This window comes from Alosa pseudoharengus, unplaced genomic scaffold (assembly GCF_046254945.1).
Source record: "Alosa pseudoharengus isolate Yale_2024_CS ecotype anadromous, Long Island Sound unplaced genomic scaffold, YU_APseudo_1.1 YU_APseudo_1.1_scf_3, whole genome shotgun sequence".
Lineage (NCBI taxonomy): Eukaryota > Metazoa > Chordata > Actinopteri > Clupeiformes > Clupeidae > Alosa > Alosa pseudoharengus.
Genome location: NW_027468718.1, coordinates 38,502,960 through 38,527,515, shown reverse-complemented (window position 1 = coordinate 38,527,515; position 24,556 = coordinate 38,502,960). Strand labels below are relative to the sequence as shown.

Sequence of the window (24,556 nt, the reverse complement as noted above, 5' to 3'; positions counted from 1 at the left end):
CCTCGCGACTTCTTTTAAGCTGTCACAGACGCAGGTGCTACTTTTAGAGCTAAAGTGCTTTGTGAATTACTGTTAGTAAAAAAATAGCAGTCCTAAAGTTACAAGTGACTAAGTTACGAGTGCAAGCTTCTCATAATGCATAAACAAATGAAATAACCATGGCATTACGCTAAACAACATAAATCCCAATTAGCAACATACATCTCCTCCCTATAGCTAGCCACACAAGAAATTAATGATACTTAATCTCTGCTTAGCATGCTTCTCCGCTTAGCATTCTAATAACAGAAGGGGCACATTTAGGTTGACCACTACAACATGACTCATGTCTGTAACTCTATAAAACACTTACTTTCATAAAGGATGCACACCATCCAGCACATGGAAACCGATATTTTGGGCACTTGTAACAGAGATGGCTGTTTATTGTCCCTAGGTTTACAGAAACACCTATTCATATTAATACGTATGGAAATCAAGTTAACGCTGCCGACCACTGTTTGTCTATTACATGGTCCAGAATGCCTTGCATGTCTTTACAACAAAACAACCCAGTAAGTGTGCTTGCAAAGCAGCACACTTATTGTTCTTCTTAAGTTTTATTTTTCCCGTCTCCCTAATTTTTTGTCAGCTCTAGCGCCTAGGCCCTTTGAGACAGAGACACCGTTCCAACTTTAAAATGGTCGCGAAGATGACGTCAGGTGGGCATGTCGTTCGTCCGCCATATTGGATTGAACAGAAAGCGAAACAAAATTTTCACTGGTCACAAATTTGGTCCGAACGCCACGAAACTTGACGTACATTATCCTTGGACCAAGCCTCACAAAAGTTACCGGAAGGATTTTTGATTTTCGAAAGCGTTTGCCTGTCACAGCCAAACGAAATCGGCGGCGAAGCTCCGAAACAGGAAGTCGTCCATATCTCAGGAACACTGTCACATATCGATACCAAATTTTGTATATGAACTGGGGACTCCAGTGTGAGGGTGCATAAGCTAAAAAAAAAGAAATATTCCAAAAGTTTCCATCATTTGGCAAACCACCCATCCATATTTGGTAACTATCACCTTTCACAGTTGCAGTTGTACTGCTATCACAATGCCTTCCAAGTATGCACAATGTCTCTGGACAGCCACAATGTCTCTGGGCAGCCTTGCCCAATCATGAAATCCTTGCTCTGCCATGGGATAGTATGGACTTACGAACTGAAATGGCAAGGAGAACAGTAGCTATATATAGCTTACATAATAGAGTTGTTTTCACATTGACGGTATTCAAATTAAAATTTTCCTTATTGTTAAATATCATGATGGGAGAGTATTATTAAAAATGTTACAAGTATGCAAATTCATATGTTTACGGGAAATTACGTTTTACTGGGTTGTTTTGTTGTAAAGACATGCAAGGCATTCTGGGCCATGTAATAGACAAACAGTGGTCGGCAGCGTTAACTTGATTTCCATACGTATTAATAAGCAGAGATTAACTATCATTAATTTCTTGTGTGGCTAGATAGGAAGGAGATGTATGTTGCTAATTGGGATTTATGTTGCTTAGCGTAATGCCATAGTCATTTGATATGAGATGCTTGTACTCGTAACTTCGTCACTCGTAACTTTAGGACTCCTATTTTTTTTTACTAAGAGTAATTCAGGAAGCATTTTAGCCCTAAGTAGCGCCTGAGTCTGTGACAGCTTAAGCGAGGACTCCTAATAAGACCGATTCACAAACAATGTTTTGTGGTGGCATTTCACGTCGCGATGTTTTGAAATGAGTAACAATCACAAGGGAACAATTTTGCATTGTAGGCATAACTAAGGGATGCAGTAACACCACCAACAACAACCAAAACTAGCCTACTCATTGTTTACATGTACATTAAATGTAACGTTTCATTGTGAATCAAATTAAAAGATTCTCCTCTTTGCAAACGTTGGCATAGGCATATGGTGACAGATTAATTTAATAATGCTGCTGTATGAATCACGGTAAGCACGAATGAAGTGGCCACTTCTTAATAGGACTCACTGTATGGAAGTAGGCTAAGTAAAATAGAGATGTTTAAAATAAGATAAAGTTAGGATATGCCCGCTTGACAACGGCAGAGATAACTGGCCTTTGGCCATAGCAACCATCCATTTAGAACGACTGGCCTTCATAGCAACCAAGGATCTTAGCTGTGATTCATGTAGCTACACATACCAAGTTTGGTGTCGATACTAGATAGTGTTGATAATTATAGCGCCTCTAGTGGTCAAATGTCACTAAATATATTGAGCGTCTTCAGGATGTGGTCCCGAGTCCTTGTACCAAGTTTGGTGTCGATACGAGAAAGTGTCGCAAATTATAGCACCCTTAATGGTCAAAGGTCGCAAAATTGATTGTGCATCCTCAGGATGTGGTCACAAGTCCGCATACCAGGTTTCGTGTCTATACGAGAAAGTGTTGATAATTATACCACCCCTTGTGGTCAAAAGTCACCAAATTTATTCTGCATCCTCAGGTTGTAGTCACGAGTCCACATACCAAGTTTGGTGTTGATTCGTGAAAGTTTTGCAAATTATAGCACCCCTACTGGTCAAAGATTGCTAAAATTCTTGTCTGTCCTCAGGATGAGGTCCCAAGTCCATATACTAAGTTTGGTTTCAATATGTGAAAGCATTGCTGAAATATGAGCCCACTTCTTGTGATTATAGCGCCACCTATAGGTCAAAAGTCATCAAATGTATTGAGCCTCCTCCTAATTGGGTCCTGAGACCCTGTACTGAGTTTGGTGTTGATACGCAAAAGCCTTGCTGAGATCACTTCACTTCCTGTTTGGCGGCTTTGCTGCCAAACGTTATTGGTCGTCTCAGGCAACCGGTTTTGAATATGTCTCCAAAAAGCAATGCGTTTATAAGTCATGGTCTGACGATCATCTGCGTCAAGTTTCATGAAAATCGGAGAAACTTTGTGACCTTTGATGCCTTTTAAGTGTTTTTGATGACATCCAATATGGCGGTTGGATCATTTATGTTGACGTCACATGTTGGCATGTGGCGGCCTAAGGACCTCTCAAGGTATTAACAGATATCACTAATATGCTTTAATTCCAAACACATGACCCGTTACAGGCTAAAACGTAATTTTGGTAATTATAGCGCCACCTATAGGTCAAAAGTCATCAAATTTATTGAGCCTCCTCCTAATTGGGTCCTGAGACCCTATACTGAGTTTGGTGTTGATACGCGAAAGCCTTGCTGAGATCACTTCACTTCCTGTTTGGCGGCTTCGCCGCCAAACTTGATTGGTCACTACGGGCGATGGGTTTTGAATATGGCTCCAAAAAGCAATGCATTTGTGAGTCATGGTCTGAAGATCATCTGCGTCAAGTTTCGTGAAAAAAGGACACACTTTGCGAACTTTGATGCCTTTTAAGTGTTTTTGATGAAATACAATATGGCGGAAGATCCAACATGGCGGTAATTGACGTCATGGGGTGCGTCGAGTTCGGTCTCATCCAAGGATTCCAAATATACCTTAATGTTCAAAATGTGATGTACGGTAAATGCATAGATGCAATTCAACATTTGAAACGTTGGTGGCGCTAGAGCACTCCAGGTGCAGACTTGAAACTTTGATAAATTAAACATATGACTATACCGAATCAATGTGCCAAATTTCCCAACTTTTTACTGTATGGTTCAATGGCAAATGAGTGTTTCGTTAAAATAATAATAAGAACACATAGAATCACTATGGGTTGCCTCGCAGCTTCGCTGCTTGGCCCCCAACTAGGCCTACTTATGTACTTGTCCCACCGAAGAGTTTGTTTATTTGTTTCCTCGACTAGCACGGTGAAGTGCAAACACACCAGCATAAGATGGCTCTAGATAGGGCTGGGCTCCGCTCTGCTAAGGTTAAAGAGGCGGATCATTCAAGAGAGGATTTTGGGATGCACAGATTCAACGCAGATCCACAGATCTTGTTAGAATGGTGAAATATATTCATACTGCTGACATTACATTGAGGAAGACGTTTAGCCAGATGGGCCTTACATATGCCTAGTCCGGAAATTAGGGCTTTAAAAAATATCGCCGCAAATTATCGGCCGGAATTCTGTTATCGGACCGATAATAATATTTTCTTTTTTTTTACTTATCGGCCAATAATATATCGGCCTCCGATATATCGTGCATCCCTAATTTTATCAAGATTTATCTCATCAAGATAAATTTACTCAACGCTATGGGCTAATAAGCTTGGTTAAGTAGTGTGGTGCAAGTCCATTTAAGGGCCTTTAAAGTTAAAAGGAGAACCTTAAAATCAACCCAGACTTTTACTGGTAGCCAGCATTAAGATATTGGTGTTATATGATTACATTTCTTAGTTTTGGCAAGATAAATAGCTATCATTTCATGTAGTTTGAACTCAATCAATTAACAGTTTCCCGTTATATAAAAGTAAATAGAAAAGGCAGTCATGTGACTCCAGAAGTACCCCTTTTCTATTTTTTTGGTGAAAGGAAACTCCAAAGTAAATTATATTCATTTTTGTAAGTGGTCAATTACATTGTTTGTACTGGGAGTGAAATCACTGCATGCATACAGTGAACCCAGAAAGGTAACAATGAATGTACTCACACAACAAATGTAGCTCCTTTGTTTGTTTAAAGCGCACAGTCACAAACCAATTGTGTCACTTCTCAGGAATCTTGGGTAAGGATTGTGCTGTTCTTCTGGCAGTCACAGGAGCATAAGGCACTGTTCTGTTGCTCATTTCTTTTAGATCCACAATGATGATGGTGTGTGGCTCAGGCTGAATGAAGAGACGGTAAAGAAGTATGTTCCCAACATGAATGGGTACTCTGAAGCTTGGTGCCTGTCTTTTAACCAGCATTTGGGCCGGAGTCTTCTTGTGTCTGTGAACGTAAGTAAAAGCCTGTCCTCAAGGATAGCACATAGCTCCATGTGTTGTACATGTTGGAAAGGGATAACTTCTCGCTGTGTTTTAATGGTGCAGAGGTTTTTAGAATGTTGGGCTATTTGTGCTTCTTTCAGTATAATGTCTGTCAGTAATGATAGAGATGTTAAAGGGAAGCTGTGCACTGCAAAAAAATATTATTTTATAAAATCTTACCAAGGCAGATTATGACTTAAGATATTGGGGCGAAGCACAGGCGAAGCACTACTACTTGGGCACAGAGATGTCACGCAACACATGAGTGCCTTGTCTCACTCGCCACAGCACGGACAATCCCTGTGCCTAAGTAGCTGTGCTTCGCCCCAATATAGTCCCAAGTCAATACCTGCCTGGAAAATCGCCTCGTCTTAATCTGCATTGCCATTTGTACTCATTGTGAATACGCAGGCCACAAATAATCACAACATGCTATCTGGCGACGAGTTCACTATGCTAAGCTAAGCTAGTAGGGGCGTTGATGTTGATGTTCCAAAACAAGTAGCATAGCGAAATACAGTTTCTGTTGTGTTTTATTTGGCATTTTGTAAAATCCCATTGATTTCTGTTGGAAGACTCATTGCGCGTTGATATTACTGCGCCACCGTCTATGCTTCAGGCTCAAATATTGAGCGGAAGTTTATATGCGGTTGTCAGGTGTCCACAATAGCAAATAACACGGCTGGAAATCATACATTGCGCCAATATATTTGATTTTAATAATCAACGAACACCACTAACCACTCAGTGAGTTGCACAGTTTTGAAAACGAACGTTAACGAACGGTGTCCATTCTAGTTCATCCAAAACAAACCAGAGAAGGGACTCAAAGTGCTAAATACCGGAATTATCCTGTAATATAAGATTATAACACTTGGTAAGATATCATTTTTTGCAGTGTAGACATTCCTCACCCGTTATCCAGACATGAATGAAGACATTTGAAAACAAAACTCACAGCCATAGGTTATTTTGAGAATGATGACTTTCTCTTCTGCATCGCCCTAACCGTTAAAGCGAGGCATATTGCAATGAGGTATTGCAACAATGTTTACAGAGATACTGTAAGGTAAGCTGCAAAGATTAATATAGTATAAGTATATATACTCTTTTGATCCTGTGAGGGAAATTTGGTCTCTGCATTTATCCCAATCCGTGAATTAGTGAAACACACTCTGCACACAGTGAACACACAGTGAGGTGAAGCACACACTAATCCCGGCGCAGTGAGCTGCCTACAACAACAGCGGCACTCGGGGAGCAGTAATGGGTTGCTCAAGGGCACTTCAGCCGTGCCTACTGGTCGGGGTTCGAACCGGCAACCCTCCGGTTACAAGTCCGAAGCGCTAACCAGTAGTCCACGGCTGCCCCCCGATATGCAGACTGTTGCCCCCCGATATGCAGACTGTTGCCCCCCGATATGCAGACTGTTGCGATTGACTGACACACGCGCACACACATTATCAAAATCATACGCCGGACGCTTTAGGCTATAGTCAAGCAAATTTATCTGCCAATGGATTAAAAAAATATATCTTAAAATGTAAGACAATTTGACAATACTAACTAGATTTTGTATCTTAATATAAGATTATAACACTTGGTAAGAAATCACTTTTTGCAGTGTGGGTCATCTTCGCGGGCCAGGAGTCCGGGCAAGGGGACAGCAACAGGCGATGGTAGGGCAGTCATAGGTATGGTACTTCAGGTGCGATGAGACACAAGGATGGCTGATGACTGGTAATGGTTTGGGGAAGAAAGAGAGATATAGAGTGGGTTAGTATTACTATTAAGAAAGATGTGAACAGTATTAAGAAAGGTGTGAAGGGTAGCTTCTTTAGTATGCGTCATTGAAAGTTTGCACGTTCTTTTAAAACGCACATCTTTTTCTCTCTCTCATTCTCGGAGGTAGCCTCCCGAGAATTTGCTCTGCTGCCGGCTTGTGCCTCCACATCCCCCAAAATGCTTGATTGCATTGCATTTTCCACATATTTCTAGCTACATTTTCATGTACCACATCAGCATTTTTGTTCAGTGAATCTTGTGTAAATTGCTTTACAATTACCGTCGGGCCCTTCACTCCTTCGCCCGTCTTCAACATTCCCAGTAGAATCCTCAATCTTTTTGGCCTCTATGTGTCCATTTACATAGTCTCTTGGTCTTGGATTTTGTGAAATAAATTTCTAAATAAATGTGACTTATAGTCTTGTGCGACTTATAGTCCGGAAAATACGGTACCCTTTTGTATTTTATTGTCTGAAAAGCTCTGTATTTTTCATTATTATTGTCTTAGTCTTATTTCATTAGTATTTTATTGTCTGACTTTTTTGTGATCTTTTTGTGATGTCTTGCATACCAGTCTCTTGTAATTCTCTGAAATCATATCCATCCCCAACATTTTTTGCACTTTAGACAGATTGCAGATTGAACTTGCAGCTCCTTTCCTGGAAAAGGAACTAACCCTGTGCACTTTGGTGTTTCAGGAGACCAGAATGCACGCGGATGAATTTGTTAAGGAGGCCAGTGGCCATCCCTGCCTGGAGGCCACAATTCAAGAGCAGAACGGGGTGGGCCTGGGTGGTGGACCTGGCTTTTATAAGGTAGTGAAGACGGGACCCTCAGGTCACAACATCAGAAGCTGCCCAAACCTTAGGGGTATCCCCATTGGAATGTTAGTTCTGGGGAACAAAGTCAAGGCGGTAGGCGAGGTATGGACTCCAAAAAACAAAATATATTATTGTGGCTGCAAAATAAGAACTATATTCTTCACTAAACTGCTTTTTTCATTTCCTTGACCTTCTTGATGTTTCTGAAGTCACTGTAGTATCACTCTCTCTCAATTTCCTCTCTTGGGAAAAGAAAAGGAATCATGTAATTTTCACTGAAAAGCCTCACTTCACTTGTCTATCAAGAGTCCTGGCTTATGCAGCTTATACTCCCAGCAGTGACTTGGGTGAATGGATTTCTTTAATTTTACCTGATGCATGGCATCTATGATATGTATTGCAGCTACAGTGACATCTTGCTAATTCTAAGCTATTGATCTAAATCTGATCCCAAAATCTCTCTCCATCTTAACACACATTTTGTGTTCCCCAGACTGGCTCAATTATGTCACAATGGTGTATATGTTTCTTGGGATGTGATGGGTCATGCTGTCTCTGATGTCCTCTTGTCACTCAATCACAATCAAATGGATGTTTCACCAGTGTCTTTCTAGAATAGCCATTTCAAAGTTGACAGAACACAATAACCATTTGTGTCAATACTGTTTTACTGAGTTGCCGTTGTAATTGTTTTGTTGTTGAGTCTTTATGATGAGTGATGTGTTAAACTATGGCAGACTTTCTCATTTCCTATTCTTGCAATGACATCACAATTCTGATGTTTCATTAGACAAAGTAATTTGTGTGGTTAGAATTTTGAAAGTAGATTTCAGATAGTTGTGTACTGTTATGGGCACCATTATGTAGGAATGTGCTTGTGTGTGTGTGTGTGTTAGATTGTGGGGTCGAAAAAATGCTGTTGTCTGTGTGGCAGGTGGTGAACCCTGAGGGCACATGGGTCCAGCTTGATAAGAACAGCGTTGTAGAGTTCTGTGAGAATGATGAAGGGGAAGCATGGTCGCTTGCTCAGGACAGAGGAGGCAATCAATATCTACGTAATGAAGAAGGTAAGACCCATCAGAATGGCATTTCTCATCAAGGACGTAGTCCATGTTAGCTGGACTAATTATCCTTTGCTTTATCTCAGCAGAGCAAGTCATGCTTGACCATGGAACACATACACCTCCACCTAGTCCCTTCTCAGTCCAGACTTTTAATAGATCTACAGGATATAGTGGGGCTCAGGGTTTCGACTATGGCATCTCCAGCAACAAAGGTGAGAGGAACAGGTTATTTTCAGGACACTCTCTGGTCCTAATCTGGTCGTAGTTGAGTCATCTTAAGGCCATCTTCTGCTTGAGAGCAGTAATAATGAGTATTAATCACAGGATTAAAGAATATCAAGAATCTGAACAAATTTAAAATAACTAGTCCTAATATGAATGAGAGTACAAATCAGTACACAAACAAGCTGAAGTGATGCAAGGTGATGTTCATAATATGATTACATTGACAATATCCAATTAATTTGGCAACATTTAATTAATTTGAATTCAGTTTTATTTAATTGTAGAATTCATGAAACGGAGGGGTCTTGCTTCATCCTGACGGGACGTATTTTCCAGTAATGACCATTGGACAATACATTATCCTTGTTATATATAGCTACTTGCCAAAACGAGAAAAGAAACTTCACACAATGTGTCTTTCAAAATGATATTGTTACTGGCTTCAATAATAAATAAACAGCTCGCCACACAAATAGAACCTGCACAGCAACATATTCCTTTCTGAATTTCACTTTAAATGAAGTTGCGATAAGTGAATGAACTACACGGAGTGATAAAAGACTTAAATCAGAAGCACAAAACCCATTGCCATTGGCAGTTGTCATTATACAGAATCATCAAACCTCCGAACGTCTGGGATTATTAATAAATAATCCATAGAGGGCATACATGAAGAAAATGGTCACTCATGAGTAACCAGCATTGAACATAGTGGTCTTACAATATAAGGTTAAGAGAAGCTGTGAATGAGAGAGCTTGGCCAGTGATCACTGCACTGCTGTAAAAGCAAATGTTTGTTTTTTTGCTGATTTTTAACCAAGAATGGAACTTCAGATTCATATACATATTATATATACATACATAGATACATATTCCTTGATCTTTGAAATCCTTCAAAGTTTGTAATTTTAGAAAAAAAAATCAAGGCCTTTTTTAAATAGACATAAATAGACGTGGATAACAGAGACTAATGTTGAGAAGTGGTGATGCATTCAAGCGCCTCTGTCCGTTTAATTTTTGTTGGTGAGCTCTGTTTGTGTCTACATTTGAGTTATTTCTCCTAATGAAATACCGAGAGATTTCAATCATTTTAAGTCCCTTGGGTCAATTGCACAAAACATGTTTTTCCCTAAAGCATGTCCGATAAAGGAACACACTAACTTTTTTGAAAATTAGCTTATTTGTTATCAACCCCAGTCAGACAAGAGGATGCATACCCTTCTCTTCTCTCAGCATAACTCAGTGTGACACCGTTAGCCTAGCTTAGCACAATTCACTGGAAGTGGGTTACACAAGTTAGCCTATAGCCAGAAGGGAACTGTAGGCTAACTGTTGTTAACCACTTCCACTTTCTTCTCAGGTAAGGAATTTACTTAAGGGTGTTGCACAGATTCCCTCAAATGGTATCCTCAGTGAAGGAAAAACATTAAGGGATTTACTGCATTGAAAGAGGCATTACTGCAATTAAATTCTATATTTTCCATTGATATTGTTTGTATGCTAGTTTGCCCCTGCTTTTCCACGGATATTACATGTTGGAAATCTGTGCATTACTTTGCCAAGTACGGGTGAATTCTGTTACCACGAAGTAACCACACAGTAACACTATGGGCTATATCTTGCACTTTAGCGCAATTGACTTCGTGCAAATCGCTTTGTGGGCGGATCTTGGGCGCTGTTTCTATTTTACCGGCGGGATCATGACTGTTGCGTCCGACGCAAATCTAAAATGGGGTGGTCTTGTGTTGCCCCCTGCAGGTAACCCCCAGAACCTAGTCAACGTCAGCCGTTTCTCAGACGTAACCCCAGGCCTAAGCAGTTAAAACCTACGATACCCCCCCCCTGGAGGTTATTGTAGATAGCAGGGACCTACTGTCGAGTGCAGTCGCATGACTTCCCTCTGCGGCGCAGATAACCTAAAGCTCTTATTTTAAATATCCCCCTTGGAAGTTGATCAGGCTTCTGTGGTGGATCTATTGAGATGTTTATGAAATAAGGAGCGACTACGCCTAGGTCTCGAACAGTTGGCTAACGTGCGAAGATGTTTGACCCTAGAGTTTATCTAGAGACACAGGTTATAGGCTACTTCTTGCTCAGGTTTTATAAGAGTGGAGACCTTCTTACCGTCCTTCAGTATGAAGTCACGCTGACCCAAGTCTTAGAAAAGACAGATGAATAACCACAGAAGAGACAAGTTATCTTACCCTCCTGCTGGAATTCGTAGAAAGACCAAGAAAAGACAAAAATACTGCTTGAAGAATTAGATGCCAAGGTTAAATAAGTTCTTTACTTTTCAGCACTTTGGAGATGATAACAAAATGCGGCGTAATATCCACTTGCAGGTTACAATGTTGTAGAAAATGTAAAAATGGTAAATCCACAAAATAGGAAAATAGTAAATCCACTAATGGAAGAATATAAGGAAAAAAAGTAAGTCCTCAAAAAAGGGAAAAAGTCAGCTGATTGTCTTCTGCAGTCACTCTCTGTCGGAGTCGCAGGTCTGATATCTGCAACAGGTTCCACGGAGTTTCGGTCCGCGACTCAGCCTGGCACGACGTCCAACACTTTGCTTCTCAACGAATTTCGGAGGACGAATTCTAACAACCGCACGCGACATCATAAAGCAAAAACCAAAGAGTTGAAGGAAGGAAAAAAAGAAGAAGCAGCCCCGATTGTCTAGTTCGGCCCCTATTTATACTAGGTGGACTTGTCCTCCCCCACACATTCCTGAGACAAATCAATCCTATTTTCCCACGACAGTTTAGAACCTTCTAGAAGTTCCCACGAGGGCTGGGAATATTCTCACGTTAGCTGGGAATATAGCTGGGAATATTCTCACGGTAACTGGGAATATAGCTGGGAATATTCTCACCATAGCTAATACATTCTAGAAGTCACTGATCTTAACCAACAATATAAGATGACACGCATTAACATACTTCTCCGGGTTACATTTCGGAGACGATACATCACATTCAGGTTTACAGATAGTTTCCAGAGGTTACACAAACAGTTTACATTCAATGGCAATTATAACCATGTAACACATTACATTTAGCAACATACACTTTTACAGTCATCAAGAGAGATCGGTTACATTCTTACAGGTTACAAACACTTATGGCATTAACTCTTCACACAATGCAATCTGAATACATTCATTTGAACAGTTTAAGGCACTTTACTCATTTCACAGTTTTGAGACATACAATTCTTTTACATACATAACTCCCTAGACTTTACAAAGTCATGCTACTAAAATACTTGTAATGATACATTTCATTCATCGCACTTTATTATTTATTATGAGGTCATTGTTTGCAGTTATGGTTCATCATCCATTCTTTTATTCACATTCAATAATCATCAAGTATTTCTGAGATCAGGGTGATCTGGTTTAGTAATCCTGCACATTGTTCAACATCTGCTTCAACACATTCATTCACTTCCACGCTTTCAGGTGAACTCAATTCAAGAGTAGGTTGCAAAGTAATTGGTTTAACATTACGATTCAATTCCTGGTCAGTTTCTTTCCTAATTTGTCTAATCATATTTTCTAGATCAGAGAGATTACCTTGATAGCTAGCGCTGAATCTAGCCTTTCTGCCTTTTCGCCTTGTAAGACGTATTGGTTTTGTGCTATGCTCTGTGGTCCATACGGTTGGTGTTCAGGCAACACGACAGTCTGAAGTAGCTACATTAATCATGGGTGTGGTTTGGGTGTAACGTGCAATAAACCAATCAGAGCATCATCTCACATTCCCTTTAACAACAGGCACGCTTGTTCCATAGCGGATTGCTATTATGATGGCGGAATTGCCAGGCACAGCCAGGAACGGTTCACATCGCTATAGTCAGTTGGGAACAGTTTGCTATTGATTTTTCCTCTTGACAAAATGTAATACAGAAATGTCACTTTCCGATGTTTTGGGATCACTCTCACTGAATCACGAGGTTATGAATGCATGGTGATATTTTTGCAATGTAATCTACCTCACTATAGAGTATAGACAATGCAGATCTGTCAGATAAGCTCTCCTCTCCCGTGCTGCTGCTGGGGCATTTGGGTTAAATGGCATTGGCATGCAGTTCATCACATCATAACATCACATCTCATTAAGTCCTCTAATATTTCCTAATTTATGTCATCAACACATCCGTGATTCGTGGAAATGTGTACGCTAGATTTATACCTATTTTTTCACATCGGACACCACACTGATTTTCCTCGTGTAGCAATATTTGTCCTTGTAATTATGTATGGTTTGGAGAAATGGGAACTGTGTCGTATAGATGAGAGGAGCAAAGTGCATTGCGCAACACAAGCGCCCAAGCAAGCGCTCCTGCAGGTGTAAGCTACGGCTGTACCTTACCATCAGGCAACAGAAACAGTTTCTAAGTTGACCTTTCCAACTCTGCACAGTATCCCATTAACTGCATGACAATAGGCTATTTACAATATTTTATGTAAAGTAGAGTTTGTAAACACGTTATCATCAACTTAATGCACGCACAACTTTTGTTTGAGCAGGAGAGAGAATAACAAAGAATGGACGCAGCAACTACAGAAATTGTAGCCAAGGCTACTTTCTTTTACTGTCTATGGTTGCTGGTTAACAGCACATAATAAGCTTATTTAAGCGAATTCACAAACTCAAGACTTCAAGGCTTTGAGAACAAAGCAAAGTTTGGAGTTATTTCAGATGGGCTACAACAAGGTAGGCAAAATTGTGGTGCTTGTCAAAACCTTAGCGCAGCTGGAATAATGCTTATAGGCTGATGTTAAAGCGCACACAATGTTTAAAGCCATACACAACGGTAAATTGGAACAAAACTAAAGGTAACTTTAGCCTTTATAGGGCTGTATAAAGTTGTCCAAATTAATAGGTCGTAATTAGGCGTTGTTGTTGTAAAGATATTGCATGTAGATGTACTATATAGGCTACTAAATTTTTAGTTGACCAACGCACAAACAAAACCGGGAAATGGACAAATATTATCAAGGCTTTGAATGTTTCCATCTGTGCACAGGGTGTCTGTAGATCGGTGTGCATAGCATTCATTTCTGCAGGCCTGTGGCCATGCATGCGCCCTTAAAATAGCATCTGAATTTGCGCCCCTGACTTCAGTCTGTGGCGGAATTGTTTTCTGAAACTGCAAAATATCAACAGGGACTGTTTGCGCCGGAACACGCCCCCTCTTTTCGCTGAAACGCCCCCGTGGGCGCACATGTACCTGTGGAGGGAAAATTCCAATATGCGCTGACTGCAAAATAGGAAAGACAAATGCGCGAGTATACAAAGTCAATTGCGCTGGTGTGCACAATAGAGCCCTATAAGGCATGTTGTTCATGTTGCAATAATTATTTGGAGCAATTTAACTATGAACCATAAAACGTGTGTTTAGATTGGATACGTGCAGCAAACTAGTAACTCTCTTACTCTTACATTGACTTCCATTGTATTAAAAGAGCACCACATGTGGTGCAAAGTGGTTCTTCTGATCCAGTACAAAATCAGTGGATTTATAGACAATATTTTTCAAAAATCTTATCTCAATAAAGAAACTCAGCAACAAGACCACATTTTGGACAGATGATCCTCACATACAAGTTCAAGTTCAAGTTTATTATCATGTACTCATAAATAAGCATTTATCGGCATTGCAATTCCTTGTGCTCAAGTGTCCATTCAACTTCAAGAATAAAATAAAAAACATACAAAAAAACAAAAAACTAAGTGCCTTCTTAGTGCTAAGTGCACCCTGATGACTTGCGGGTAGAAACTATCCCTGTATCTGCTGGTACGGTCCTTATGCTCTTGTATCGTCTGCCAGAAGGCAGGAGGGTGAAAAGACAGTGGCTGGGATGACTGGGGTCAGAAACTATACGCTTGGCCTTTCTTCTGCAGCGCTGGCTGTAGAGGTCCTGGATGGATGGTAACTCAGTCCTTGTAATGGGCAGCCTTGTTGTGGGCAGCTGTGGCCTATTGGTTAGCGCTTCGGACTTGTAACCGGAGGGTTGCCGATTCGAACCCCGACCAGTAGGCACGGCTGAAGTGCCCTTGAGCAAGGCACCTAACCCCTCACTGCTCCCCGAGCGCCGCTGTTGTTGCAGGCAGCTCACTGCGCCGGGATTAGTGTGTGCTTCACCTCACTGTGTGTTCACTGTGTGCTGAGTGTGTTTCACTAATTCACTAATTGGGATAAATGCAGAGACCAAATTTCCCTCACAGGATCAAAAGAGTATATATACTTATATACTTATACTTAATGTGCTGTGCTGATCTGACAACTCTTTGTAGCGATTTTCGATTCTGGGCAGTGCTGTTACCATACCATGTTGTTATGCCACCAGTCAGAATTCTCTCTATTGTACAGCGGTAAAAGTTGGTCAATTTTTTGTAGTCCATGCCAAATTTTTGCTGACAGCGCAGAAAGAAAAGCCGCTGTCCAGCTGTCGTTGTGACCACACCAATATGGTGTGTCCAGCTCAGATCCTCACTGATGTTTAAACCCAGGAATCTGAAGCTTTTGACTTTCTCCACAGCTGCACTCCCGATGTGAATGGGTGCGTGTTCTTCTCCCTGCAGCCGTCTGTAATCGACTATCATCTCCTTGGTTTTTGTTACATTGAGCAGCAAACTGTTATCCTGACACCAAGATGTCATTGTTGCCACCTCTGCTCTGTAGGCCATTCTTTATGCAGCCAATTATGGTGGTGTCAACAGCAAACTTGATGATGGTGTTGGAGCGGTCAGTGGCTGCACAATCACGTGAACAGTGAGTACAACAGGGGGCTCAACACACAACCCTGTGGAACACCAGTGCTGAGTGTTAGACTGGAGGAGGTGATGTTACCTAGCCGTACTGCCTGTGGCCTGCCTGTTAGGAAGTTTAGTATCCAACTGCACATGGAGGGACTGATGTTCAGGTCTTGCAGTTTCATGATGAGCCTATATGGTACTATGGTGTTGACGGTGTTGATTCGATAAAGAGCATCTGTACGTAAATGTTGTTCTGATCCAAGTGAGAGAGAGCAGTATTCAGGGCCAAAGCTACAGCAGACCTGTTAGACCTATAAGCAAACTGGAGTGGGTCTAATGCAGTAGACAGACAGGATGTAATGTGGTCTTAGACTAACCTCTCAAAGCACTTCATCACAACAGAGGTCAGAGCGACAGGGCGGTGACAGCTCACTGATGTTTTTTAGGGACTACTTGGATGATGGTGGCCCTCTTAAAGCATGTGGGGACGACGGACTGTAGCAGTGAGAGGTTGAAGATGTCTGTGAATACCTCTGCCAGTTCAGAAGCACAGGCCTTAAGAACACGCCCTGGGATGTTGTCAGGTCCTGGAGCTTTATGTGCATTCACTCTTCTGAAGGATTTGCACCGATACCTGAAAAGGGCAGCAGTCTTGCTCTAACAGTACCTCTGACCTGGTGGGTGTCTCAAACTGGGCATAGAAAGAGTTCAGCTCCACTGCAAGACAGACAGAGGTCGCTTCTGCTCTGTGGCTCTTTCCTTTGTCATTGGTCAGTGATGGTCCTTAGCCCACTCCACATATGCCTGGTGTTGGATCCTGTGTAACAAGACTCCACTTTTTCTCTGTCTCTTGGCCAATTTAATGGATTTGCTTAGTTCATTACGGGCTATTTTGTACTCACTAGGGTTACCACAATGATAGGCTGCTGTCCAGGCTTTGAGTGCTGAAGAGACCTCTCCATTCATCCATGGTTTCTGATTAGGAAAAGTTTGTACAGTCACTCGCGGTACAACGTCCTCTATGCATTTGTAAATGTAGTCTGATACAATTTCAGTGTAATCATTGATGTTATCCGCGGCAGCCCGAAACATTTCCCAGTCTGTTGTTTGGAAACAGTCACACAGTGTAGCATCTGAATGATCTGTCCAGCGCTGTACTGAGCGAATCACAGGCGGTTCCCGTTTCAGCTTCTGCCTATAGGCTGGCATAAGGAGGACAGAGGATTGATCCGAGGATCCCGGGGGCGGGCTTTGTAGGCATGACTGTACGGCGTGTAGGCATGATCCAGGATGTTTTCAAATCGAGATGGAAAGTACGTGCTGATGGTACTTCGGTAAGACTTTCTTGAGGTTGGCTTTGTTGAAGTCACCAGCTACAATGAAAGTAGCCTCCGGATGCAAAGTTTCCTGCCGATCAATGATTTCATATAGATCGTCCGTCGCCCATTTGGTGTCAGCTTGCGGTGGAATGTAAACGGCGACAAAAACAATTCCAGAGAATTCCCTGGATAGATAAAAGGGCCTGCACTTGACCATTAGATGTTCGTCTTGACCCCGACGATGATGTTTGCACATCCACACACCACAGCTTGTTGATTAGGATGCACACGCCACCTCCTCTGTTCTTCCCCGAGTCAGTAGTTCTGTCCTGTCGATGAATGGAGAGGCCCTCGGGTGGGATGGCAGAGTCTGATATTGAGGGGTCCAGCCATGTCTCAGTAAAGACAAATTAATTGCAGTTCTCAATTTCCCACTGAAACGCCAGCCTGGCTCTGAATTCATCCAGTTTGTTATCGAGTGACTGTACGTTGTACGTTGACTGTACGTAGCAAGGAGAATGCTAGGAAGCGGAGGACGGTGCTGTCGTTTTCTTAATTTCACCAAGACCCTGGCTCATTGAAATATAGACTTTGCCTACAGCATCTCCTTAACAGTAATGTTAACAAAATGACAGCATTCATATGACAAAGAAAAACTAATTCGGTCACTCAAGACTGTGCCACAGCAACCAGTGTAGGCTACAGTCCTACCCAATAGGCCTACTCGAAGCAGATAGCGTTGTCTGACGGTCGAGTGGGTTAATGCACGTATTTCCAGAACAGGTCTGCAACTTTCAGGCAGTTCTGAGTTCGAATCTAGGCAGGAGCAGAGCCATATAAAGGCCTAGGCCTATTGTTATCATTTTTTGCAAGGTGTTGCTCCTGGCAAGACTTGTTTATAAGACGTTTGGTGATTAATTGATAGCTGTTTTTGGGACACGTTAAACGTTCTTTATAATGAGCGCATCCGGGGAGTAAAACGACTGTTACGCGCTGTTACAACTGTAGGCTACAATGATTGCAATACAAAAATATGCGCGTGTTAGTTTAGTTAGTTTTGTGATGTTTTGCACTTTTGCCTCATGTGTTTTCAGGTTTGAGGGCTTTTTTGGCAAGATTGACCTTGGTTAGACTCTGCATATGTTATTTCTCCGTATGGAAAATAAAGGAAAATTTTTGACACACGTCTGTTATTAGTTCAATAACAAGTGTTGCTTGTTAAAACATGTGACTAGTGAAACTCAAATGATTTTAGAAATATTTAGCCAAAGCCAAAAAGTGTTAGAGAAGGAGAGACGCCGGTGCAGCTCAGATGTCTTCTTAATTTTCTTTATTCTTTAGTAAAAGGTGCAGAACATTATTAAACTTTGACTAACGTTTCGATGTTCGTTAGTCAAAAACATCGACACATCGAAATGTTAGTCAAAGTTTAATAATGTTCTGCACCTTTTACTAAAGAATAAAGACAATTAAGAAGACATCTGAGCTGCACCGGCGTCTCTCCTCTCTAAAATATCTGTCCTGGCCTGGTTGCAACGGATTGTGGCCAAACGACAGAAGCGTGGAGAACCCTCCTTTGTCTACCAAAAAGTGTTACTTTGTGCCCCTCGCTCCCCCACTGCTTGTGAAAGAAGGGGATGGGGGAGGGGGGCTTAACGTGAAAAAGCTTAATGTCACAAAACGGCAACGAGTCGTTTTAGGCTACAGGCCTTCATAATGGTAGGCTACAGGAAGTGGGGGGAGGGTATGGGATGACCAGAGCCGTCATCTATCGTCTTTCCAGGCACACAGCTCGTTATATAGCCTATCGACTGCCTTTTTGCTCTTGGGTTTGGCCTTACAGCGAACTCAATGCTCTTGTTGCTTGCAGTTTGTTAAATAAAGCGATGCAGATTACATTATTTATTTCTGATTAATTGCGTCTTTTGATGTATTTTGCAACATTTGCTTGTTAGGCTGGGCTACTGTCAATGTCCTGTACAGGTCAGTGTTCAACAATTGCTGGTGTAGGCCTAGGCTATTAATCAATTAGGGACTGTTTGTTATTTATTTAATTAAGGGGCTACCGGAGGAGTTTTGGGAACGTTAGTCAAAAAAGACGTGACCCTCCCTCGCCAGCAAGAATTTTTTCTATGACCCTCCAAAGTGATTGAGAAAAAACGCATGACCCTCCCCAGTCCCAACAATTTATTGATGCCTTAGGCTACTGGGTCAATTTCGCAAGCAGGCATGCTTTGGTTGCAATGAATGAGGATAATTGCTTTTTTTTTGCATTATTTTGAATATGACTGCTCCAGTCTCAACAGCACGTACTTTTTCCACACGCTAAGTTCTAACACACATAGGCCTATCCCCTCTCGCTTTCTCTCTCTCCATCCCTGCACACGGTGCTTTCTTAAAGGACCTGCACCATTTTACAACAATTGCATCTACATTTTCTATATTAGAATGTTTTGTCAAGTGTAAGCTTAAACTACCGTGATCAATTTAAGTTCCCGTGCCCCCGCTGCGTCATGGAAGCAGTAAGTCAGTCGCATCAAAAATAGTAGTGGCACCCAAGTGACACCTTGTGGTTGTTTGTGTCAACTGCAGTTTGTGCCATTTCTGCTGAGAAAATGGGGTGCGTGATTCATGAAGGAACCCGTCCAAACTTAACGGGGACCCACTGTAAACAACTTTGGTAACCATCCGAGTGAAAGTCCCAAGAAGTGTTTGCAGATGTCAGATTAAGTCTTATATCCATTAGCGCCTGTCTGTCATACGTGATTAGCGTTTGACATGTTGCTAATACATGTGAGAATAACACTAGAAATATGAAAAAGCGCAAAGTTGAGGAGGACACTGAGCGACAGAAGCCATATCTCCGGCGCCAACATCATAATCACAGTGGGTACAGAATTATATATGGTAAACATTTTAAAAATCCTGCTAACTGTCCACGTGGTGAAATGAGAAGATGAAAACAGGCTTTTTGAAAATCAAGCCCAATTTAAAAAAAAAATGCTCTGACAATATGATAATGATAACAACCAAAGTTAATGCATGGACATGACCTCCCATTGCGCCTTGCAGAAATGCAGCCCCAAAACAAAGCCAAGCCTTTTTTGCCATGTTTCACAGCAGTTATTTCTTTGAAAGCTGAACCTTTTCACCTGTGAACACAGAGCTGATGTGATATGCGAAAAAAGCTTGTTTGTCTCATCAGTCCAAAGAACATTATCCCAGAAACAGTATGGCTTTTCAGTATGCCTTTTAGCACATTCTTTAGGTTTTTCTTTCAACAGTGGAGTCCTCCTGGGTTTTTAACTGTTGTTCAAATAGTGATGGATGGTGCGATCAGACACTGATGTACCTTGACCTTGGTGTTCAGCTTGTACCTTTTTAGAAGTTTTCCTTGGCTCTTTGTTGCCAATTGTACTATCTTTCTGTTCAGTCTGGGGGTAGATTTTCCATGTAGTCAGTGTAGTCTGTAGTAGTCCTGTAGCTGTTGTTACACTGTACTCAAGCTGCTTGGTTGTATAGTCTTAACCTTTAACATACTCTTATTGTTTTCTTTATGATGACGTCAGGCAAGGTTTGATACCAAACCCCCAGTGATGCCAAACATGAGAACAACATTTATCCAGCCTGAATGACTGATTACAAGGTTGAAGATCTGTGATGCTAACTAAGGTTGCACAGGTTAAATAGTCATTTTTAAATCACTAGAACCTAATGGTTTATAATCTGTTTGTAGGGGTGTCAACAAAATAAACAAGACATTTTGCTTGCTTCACTTTGACATACCAAAGGCATGCAGGTATACATGAGTCAATTGCTTTTAATTTCATCGTGTTTCAGGAGGAATGATGCCTATTGAGGATATTTACCTCAAATCATCACTGAACATATTTTAACCAATAATTTTGTGCCATATTCTGTAATATGAAGAGGGCTACTACAACTAGTACTACACTGGGCTTTTTCAGTTCATGTTAAATGCCGCACATTAGCTCCAAGTGTGACTTCAGTCAGCATGGTGTTTTTGTGCTCCTCAGATTACATGCAGTATGCAATGTTGTTCATTTAACATTCCCATATCAGAGTCCTACGGATTATTTGTACACTTTGCCATTTGGTATTTGCAGTTGCACTGGATAGAGTGGAAACTGTCTCTCTGGAATTTTGCAGTCAACTACTTTCAAACAGGCAGTTTGTTGGTAGTTTTGTTGTCAAGCCACAAAAGATTCAGAACCCCATCACCCCTTGCCCTTGCATACATTCCATGTTATGTATCCACTGACTCACACAAATACCTACCATCTTTCCCTTCTTTCTGTGCAGCTGTTAAGCATTTGCACATAGAGGAGAGGAACAGACTGGTGTCTGTGTGCTGTGCTTTCCATAGGAGGATGGTGAAGGAAAAAGCTCCAGTATTCCCATTGTCTTCCATATTGCAGGTTACCGCCTGAGTGCCATATTGAATTCTATTCAGTCTGGACCTTTCCTCCCAGCTCCCTCTTCAGTTGAACAAGCTGCCAAACCTTCCTCCTCTTCCCTTGTCACCAGTCCATTTGTGTTTGGACAGTCCCTTACCCAGCAGCCGCAACCACAGATTCTGAGTAAGTGTGCTCCCTTGACAGTGGGGTGCTTGTTTGATCCCGGATTTTTAATATATGTTTTTTTTAAATTATTATTATTATTAAATTCTTAGTGTTATAACAAGCCCTTTCCATCTGCCCAAATGTTTTGTGTATGTATGCAATAGCAACAGTTGCCCCGTCGTTCCACGTTCCACGTGTGTGTTTCCCCATTCACTTCAATAGATTCTATTCGATTTTGCCGGTCGCCTGCCATAAATAGCTGTTGCTTCGCCGGCCATGTGTGTAGGCATTTACTTTTGTAAATTCTTCCTCTGGTTCATTGCATACCGCTTGCACTTATTCTTCCTATAGTGAGTGTATGAGCTAAAGGGGTTCACCACGACTACTATATGTTTTCTGTATGTCTGGAATATAGTTCTGCATGATGGCAACTTGGATCTGGGAACTTACAGCATCTTAAGTAGACCTCTTATTCAATATTAATATAATTTCATGAAAATAAAAAAGCACTTGAGCACTTTGAAAGATCTTTACCAAACCTGGCACAGTTGATCACTATGCCACATGAACTGATCAGGTACTCAAGGTCACATGGTCAAAGGTCAAGGTCACATGGAATCATACATCAGATATTCCTCCCACTGTTTGCACAAACACATTGAAATCGGTCTACTGAATACGTTGAAGGATCCTCATAAAACCTGGCACAGTAAAATCACTATAAAGGCTTGATGACACGATGAGATACTGAAGGTTGCACATATTGCAGAGCATGCCAACACCATGCCTATAGTCAGACCATATTGTGATCACAGGCTTCTGAGCTCCATAACCAATGGCTCACTTTTTGATTAACCTCAGGCAACTTCTTTAAAAGCTCATTTCAGTGTCCTCAAAATCAAGCATCAAGTATCAAACACCTTTATTTACACAGAGCTTCTACCACCAACGTCTTAACCTTTAGTATGCCTCTGCCAGCTTTAACTCTGTTTGTTATTGACAGAAGTTGACCTTGACCTTTGACTGCATGACCTTGAATTCCCAATCAGATCATTAAGCATTGAGCAGGAGTAAAGATCCTCTATCACCATAAATACCTAATCAGCCCATTTGACCTTGATGGTCATTTAAGAGTGCCAGGTTTGACGGAAATCCTCAACATGATCAGGAGATGTTGCACCAACACTGTGGTGTCACTGAGAAGTTTACTTTCCATGGAAATTAATTCATTTAGAGTAGGAGTTCTACCTAAGGGACTAGGGGTCTCATGATTCTCCAAATCCTCGATTTGACTTAATTTTAAAGTCACAATTCGATTCGATTTTCGATCTTCGATCTTTTTTAATTACTAATAATGCATTCCTTATAATTGTTACTTTTTTGGCCTTTTCCTATATTCTGTTTCAGGGGCTTTTATTTTGAAACCGCTTTTTATTTTGAAACCGTTCCAACCGCGAGGTTGTAAACAGAACAAACATTAAACATAGACATGAACATAGTGAAATGAAACAACACAGAATGATAATTTGATTTTTCAGCACACTCCGAAGAGACCCAAGGTTAGTGTTCATGGAATATGTACTTATCAATGTGCATTTTATGCCTTCAAGTAATTTTGGACTGTAACTAGATCATCTTTTCACTTGTTAAGTTGAGTAAGTTACGTGAATGAACGGCAAAATACTTCCACACCGGTGATTTCAGAGTAGCAAGAGGGGCTTTGATTTCGGTTGGTTGATGTGTTTTTTTTACTGGCTGCAGCCTAAAGTTAGAGGAGTGTTGACACTGCAGTTCAACACGTGTTTGTGTGTGTATCTGTGTGTGTGTGTGTGTTTGCGTCTTGGACGTGACATACTGGACATGACATAGGGGGTCTGGCTACATCATCGATTCTACCTTTGAGTTCGAAGTTCGATATTGAGATGTATTTCGATCGATTTCAACTTAAAATTAAAAATTGTGACACCCCTATAAGAGACTGTAAAATCACAAATCTTCCATATCCAACCTGCTATCATGCAAAAATATACTCTCAACTGCATCTCTTGAAGGACCCGTAGTAGAAAGAGGATGAGCGAACAATGGATTGAGAAGAAGAACAGAGTATTTTGACATCTTAAATTTAACCCCCTGTGTAAGAAATTCTCCCATCTAGTGGTTAGGAGTTATAGCAACCAACGTCTTAAGCCCTGCCTCGTTTAGAACTACGGGAGCCGTCACACATTAAAACTGGCACTAGTTCTGGACTCCTAGGCACGTCGAAGCATAAACTTCTCTCTGAATAAGCAATAACAACATATTAATAACATTTTGTGTACTATTTTATTGCCATTGCTTGTGTGTGATGTCAATGAAACACTCTTTTGGACATGGAATAAATAGTTTCATGGTGCCTGTTAACAGAGCTAGCTAGCTAACAGCTAGTTATGTTCCCTAGCTAGGTAGCAGCAAGGACTTTGGTTAAACTTGTATATTGTTGCAAACTAACCTGAAATAACACACGTTCAGCAACTTTGTGTATAGTCTACTAGTCCTAGCAAAACTATGTTAGGTTAGGTTGTCAACTGTCTCTGGGTCTAGAAACTAGAGATCAAGTGAGCCGGTGACAGATCAGAAACAAAGTTATTTTTCTCTTTATTTATGTCGTTGGAAAATACAATTTCAATGTTGGATTGTTAGGAAGACATATGACTTGTAGAAAATGGGCTTGTAACTTACATCGCTGAATGTAGGGAAATTCTGCAGATGAATCCAAGCTAATGCTTTTTGTATGCATGCAGAAGCCAATAGGTATGCTTCGATTTGGTGGTGGTGGTAATTAAACATGAATGGGGCCACATTTATGAATGGGAAATGTTGATTTTTGTTAACAACTGAAAACGTTACACAGGGGACCTTTAAACTGGACTTGGGCTAAGACAAGAGGAGGACAATTTTGCAGCTAAGCAATAGCTCAATAGATTTTATTTATTTGTCATAAGACAAAAAGAAAAGACATTTTTGAGACAAGAAACTTTGCTTTGAGTATCTTTCAGAAAAACAGTCAGCATTTGCACCC

At 41.1% G+C, this 24,556-nt stretch overlaps 1 protein-coding gene across 11 annotated transcripts in view; it reads left to right on the top strand.

Annotated features, from left to right (window-relative positions):
- Window positions 1–24,556, top strand: part of mycbp2 (MYC binding protein 2) — a 339,346-nt gene that overhangs the window by 206,128 nt on the left and 108,662 nt on the right. For 5 of the 11 annotated variants that reach the window (XM_076264226.1, XM_076264232.1, XM_076264230.1 and 2 more), the window contains 5 exons: window positions 4,767–4,907; window positions 7,421–7,645; window positions 8,478–8,610; window positions 8,691–8,819; window positions 21,355–21,516. In XM_076264226.1, coding sequence (XP_076120341.1) covers window positions 4,767–4,907; window positions 7,421–7,645; window positions 8,478–8,610; window positions 8,691–8,819; window positions 21,355–21,516 — 790 coding nt within the window. The remainder of the gene's footprint in view (window positions 1–4,766; window positions 4,908–7,420; window positions 7,646–8,477; window positions 8,611–8,690; window positions 8,820–21,354; window positions 21,517–24,556) is intronic. The other 6 variants (XM_076264231.1, XM_076264227.1, XM_076264236.1 and 3 more) reach the window with 4 other exon arrangements.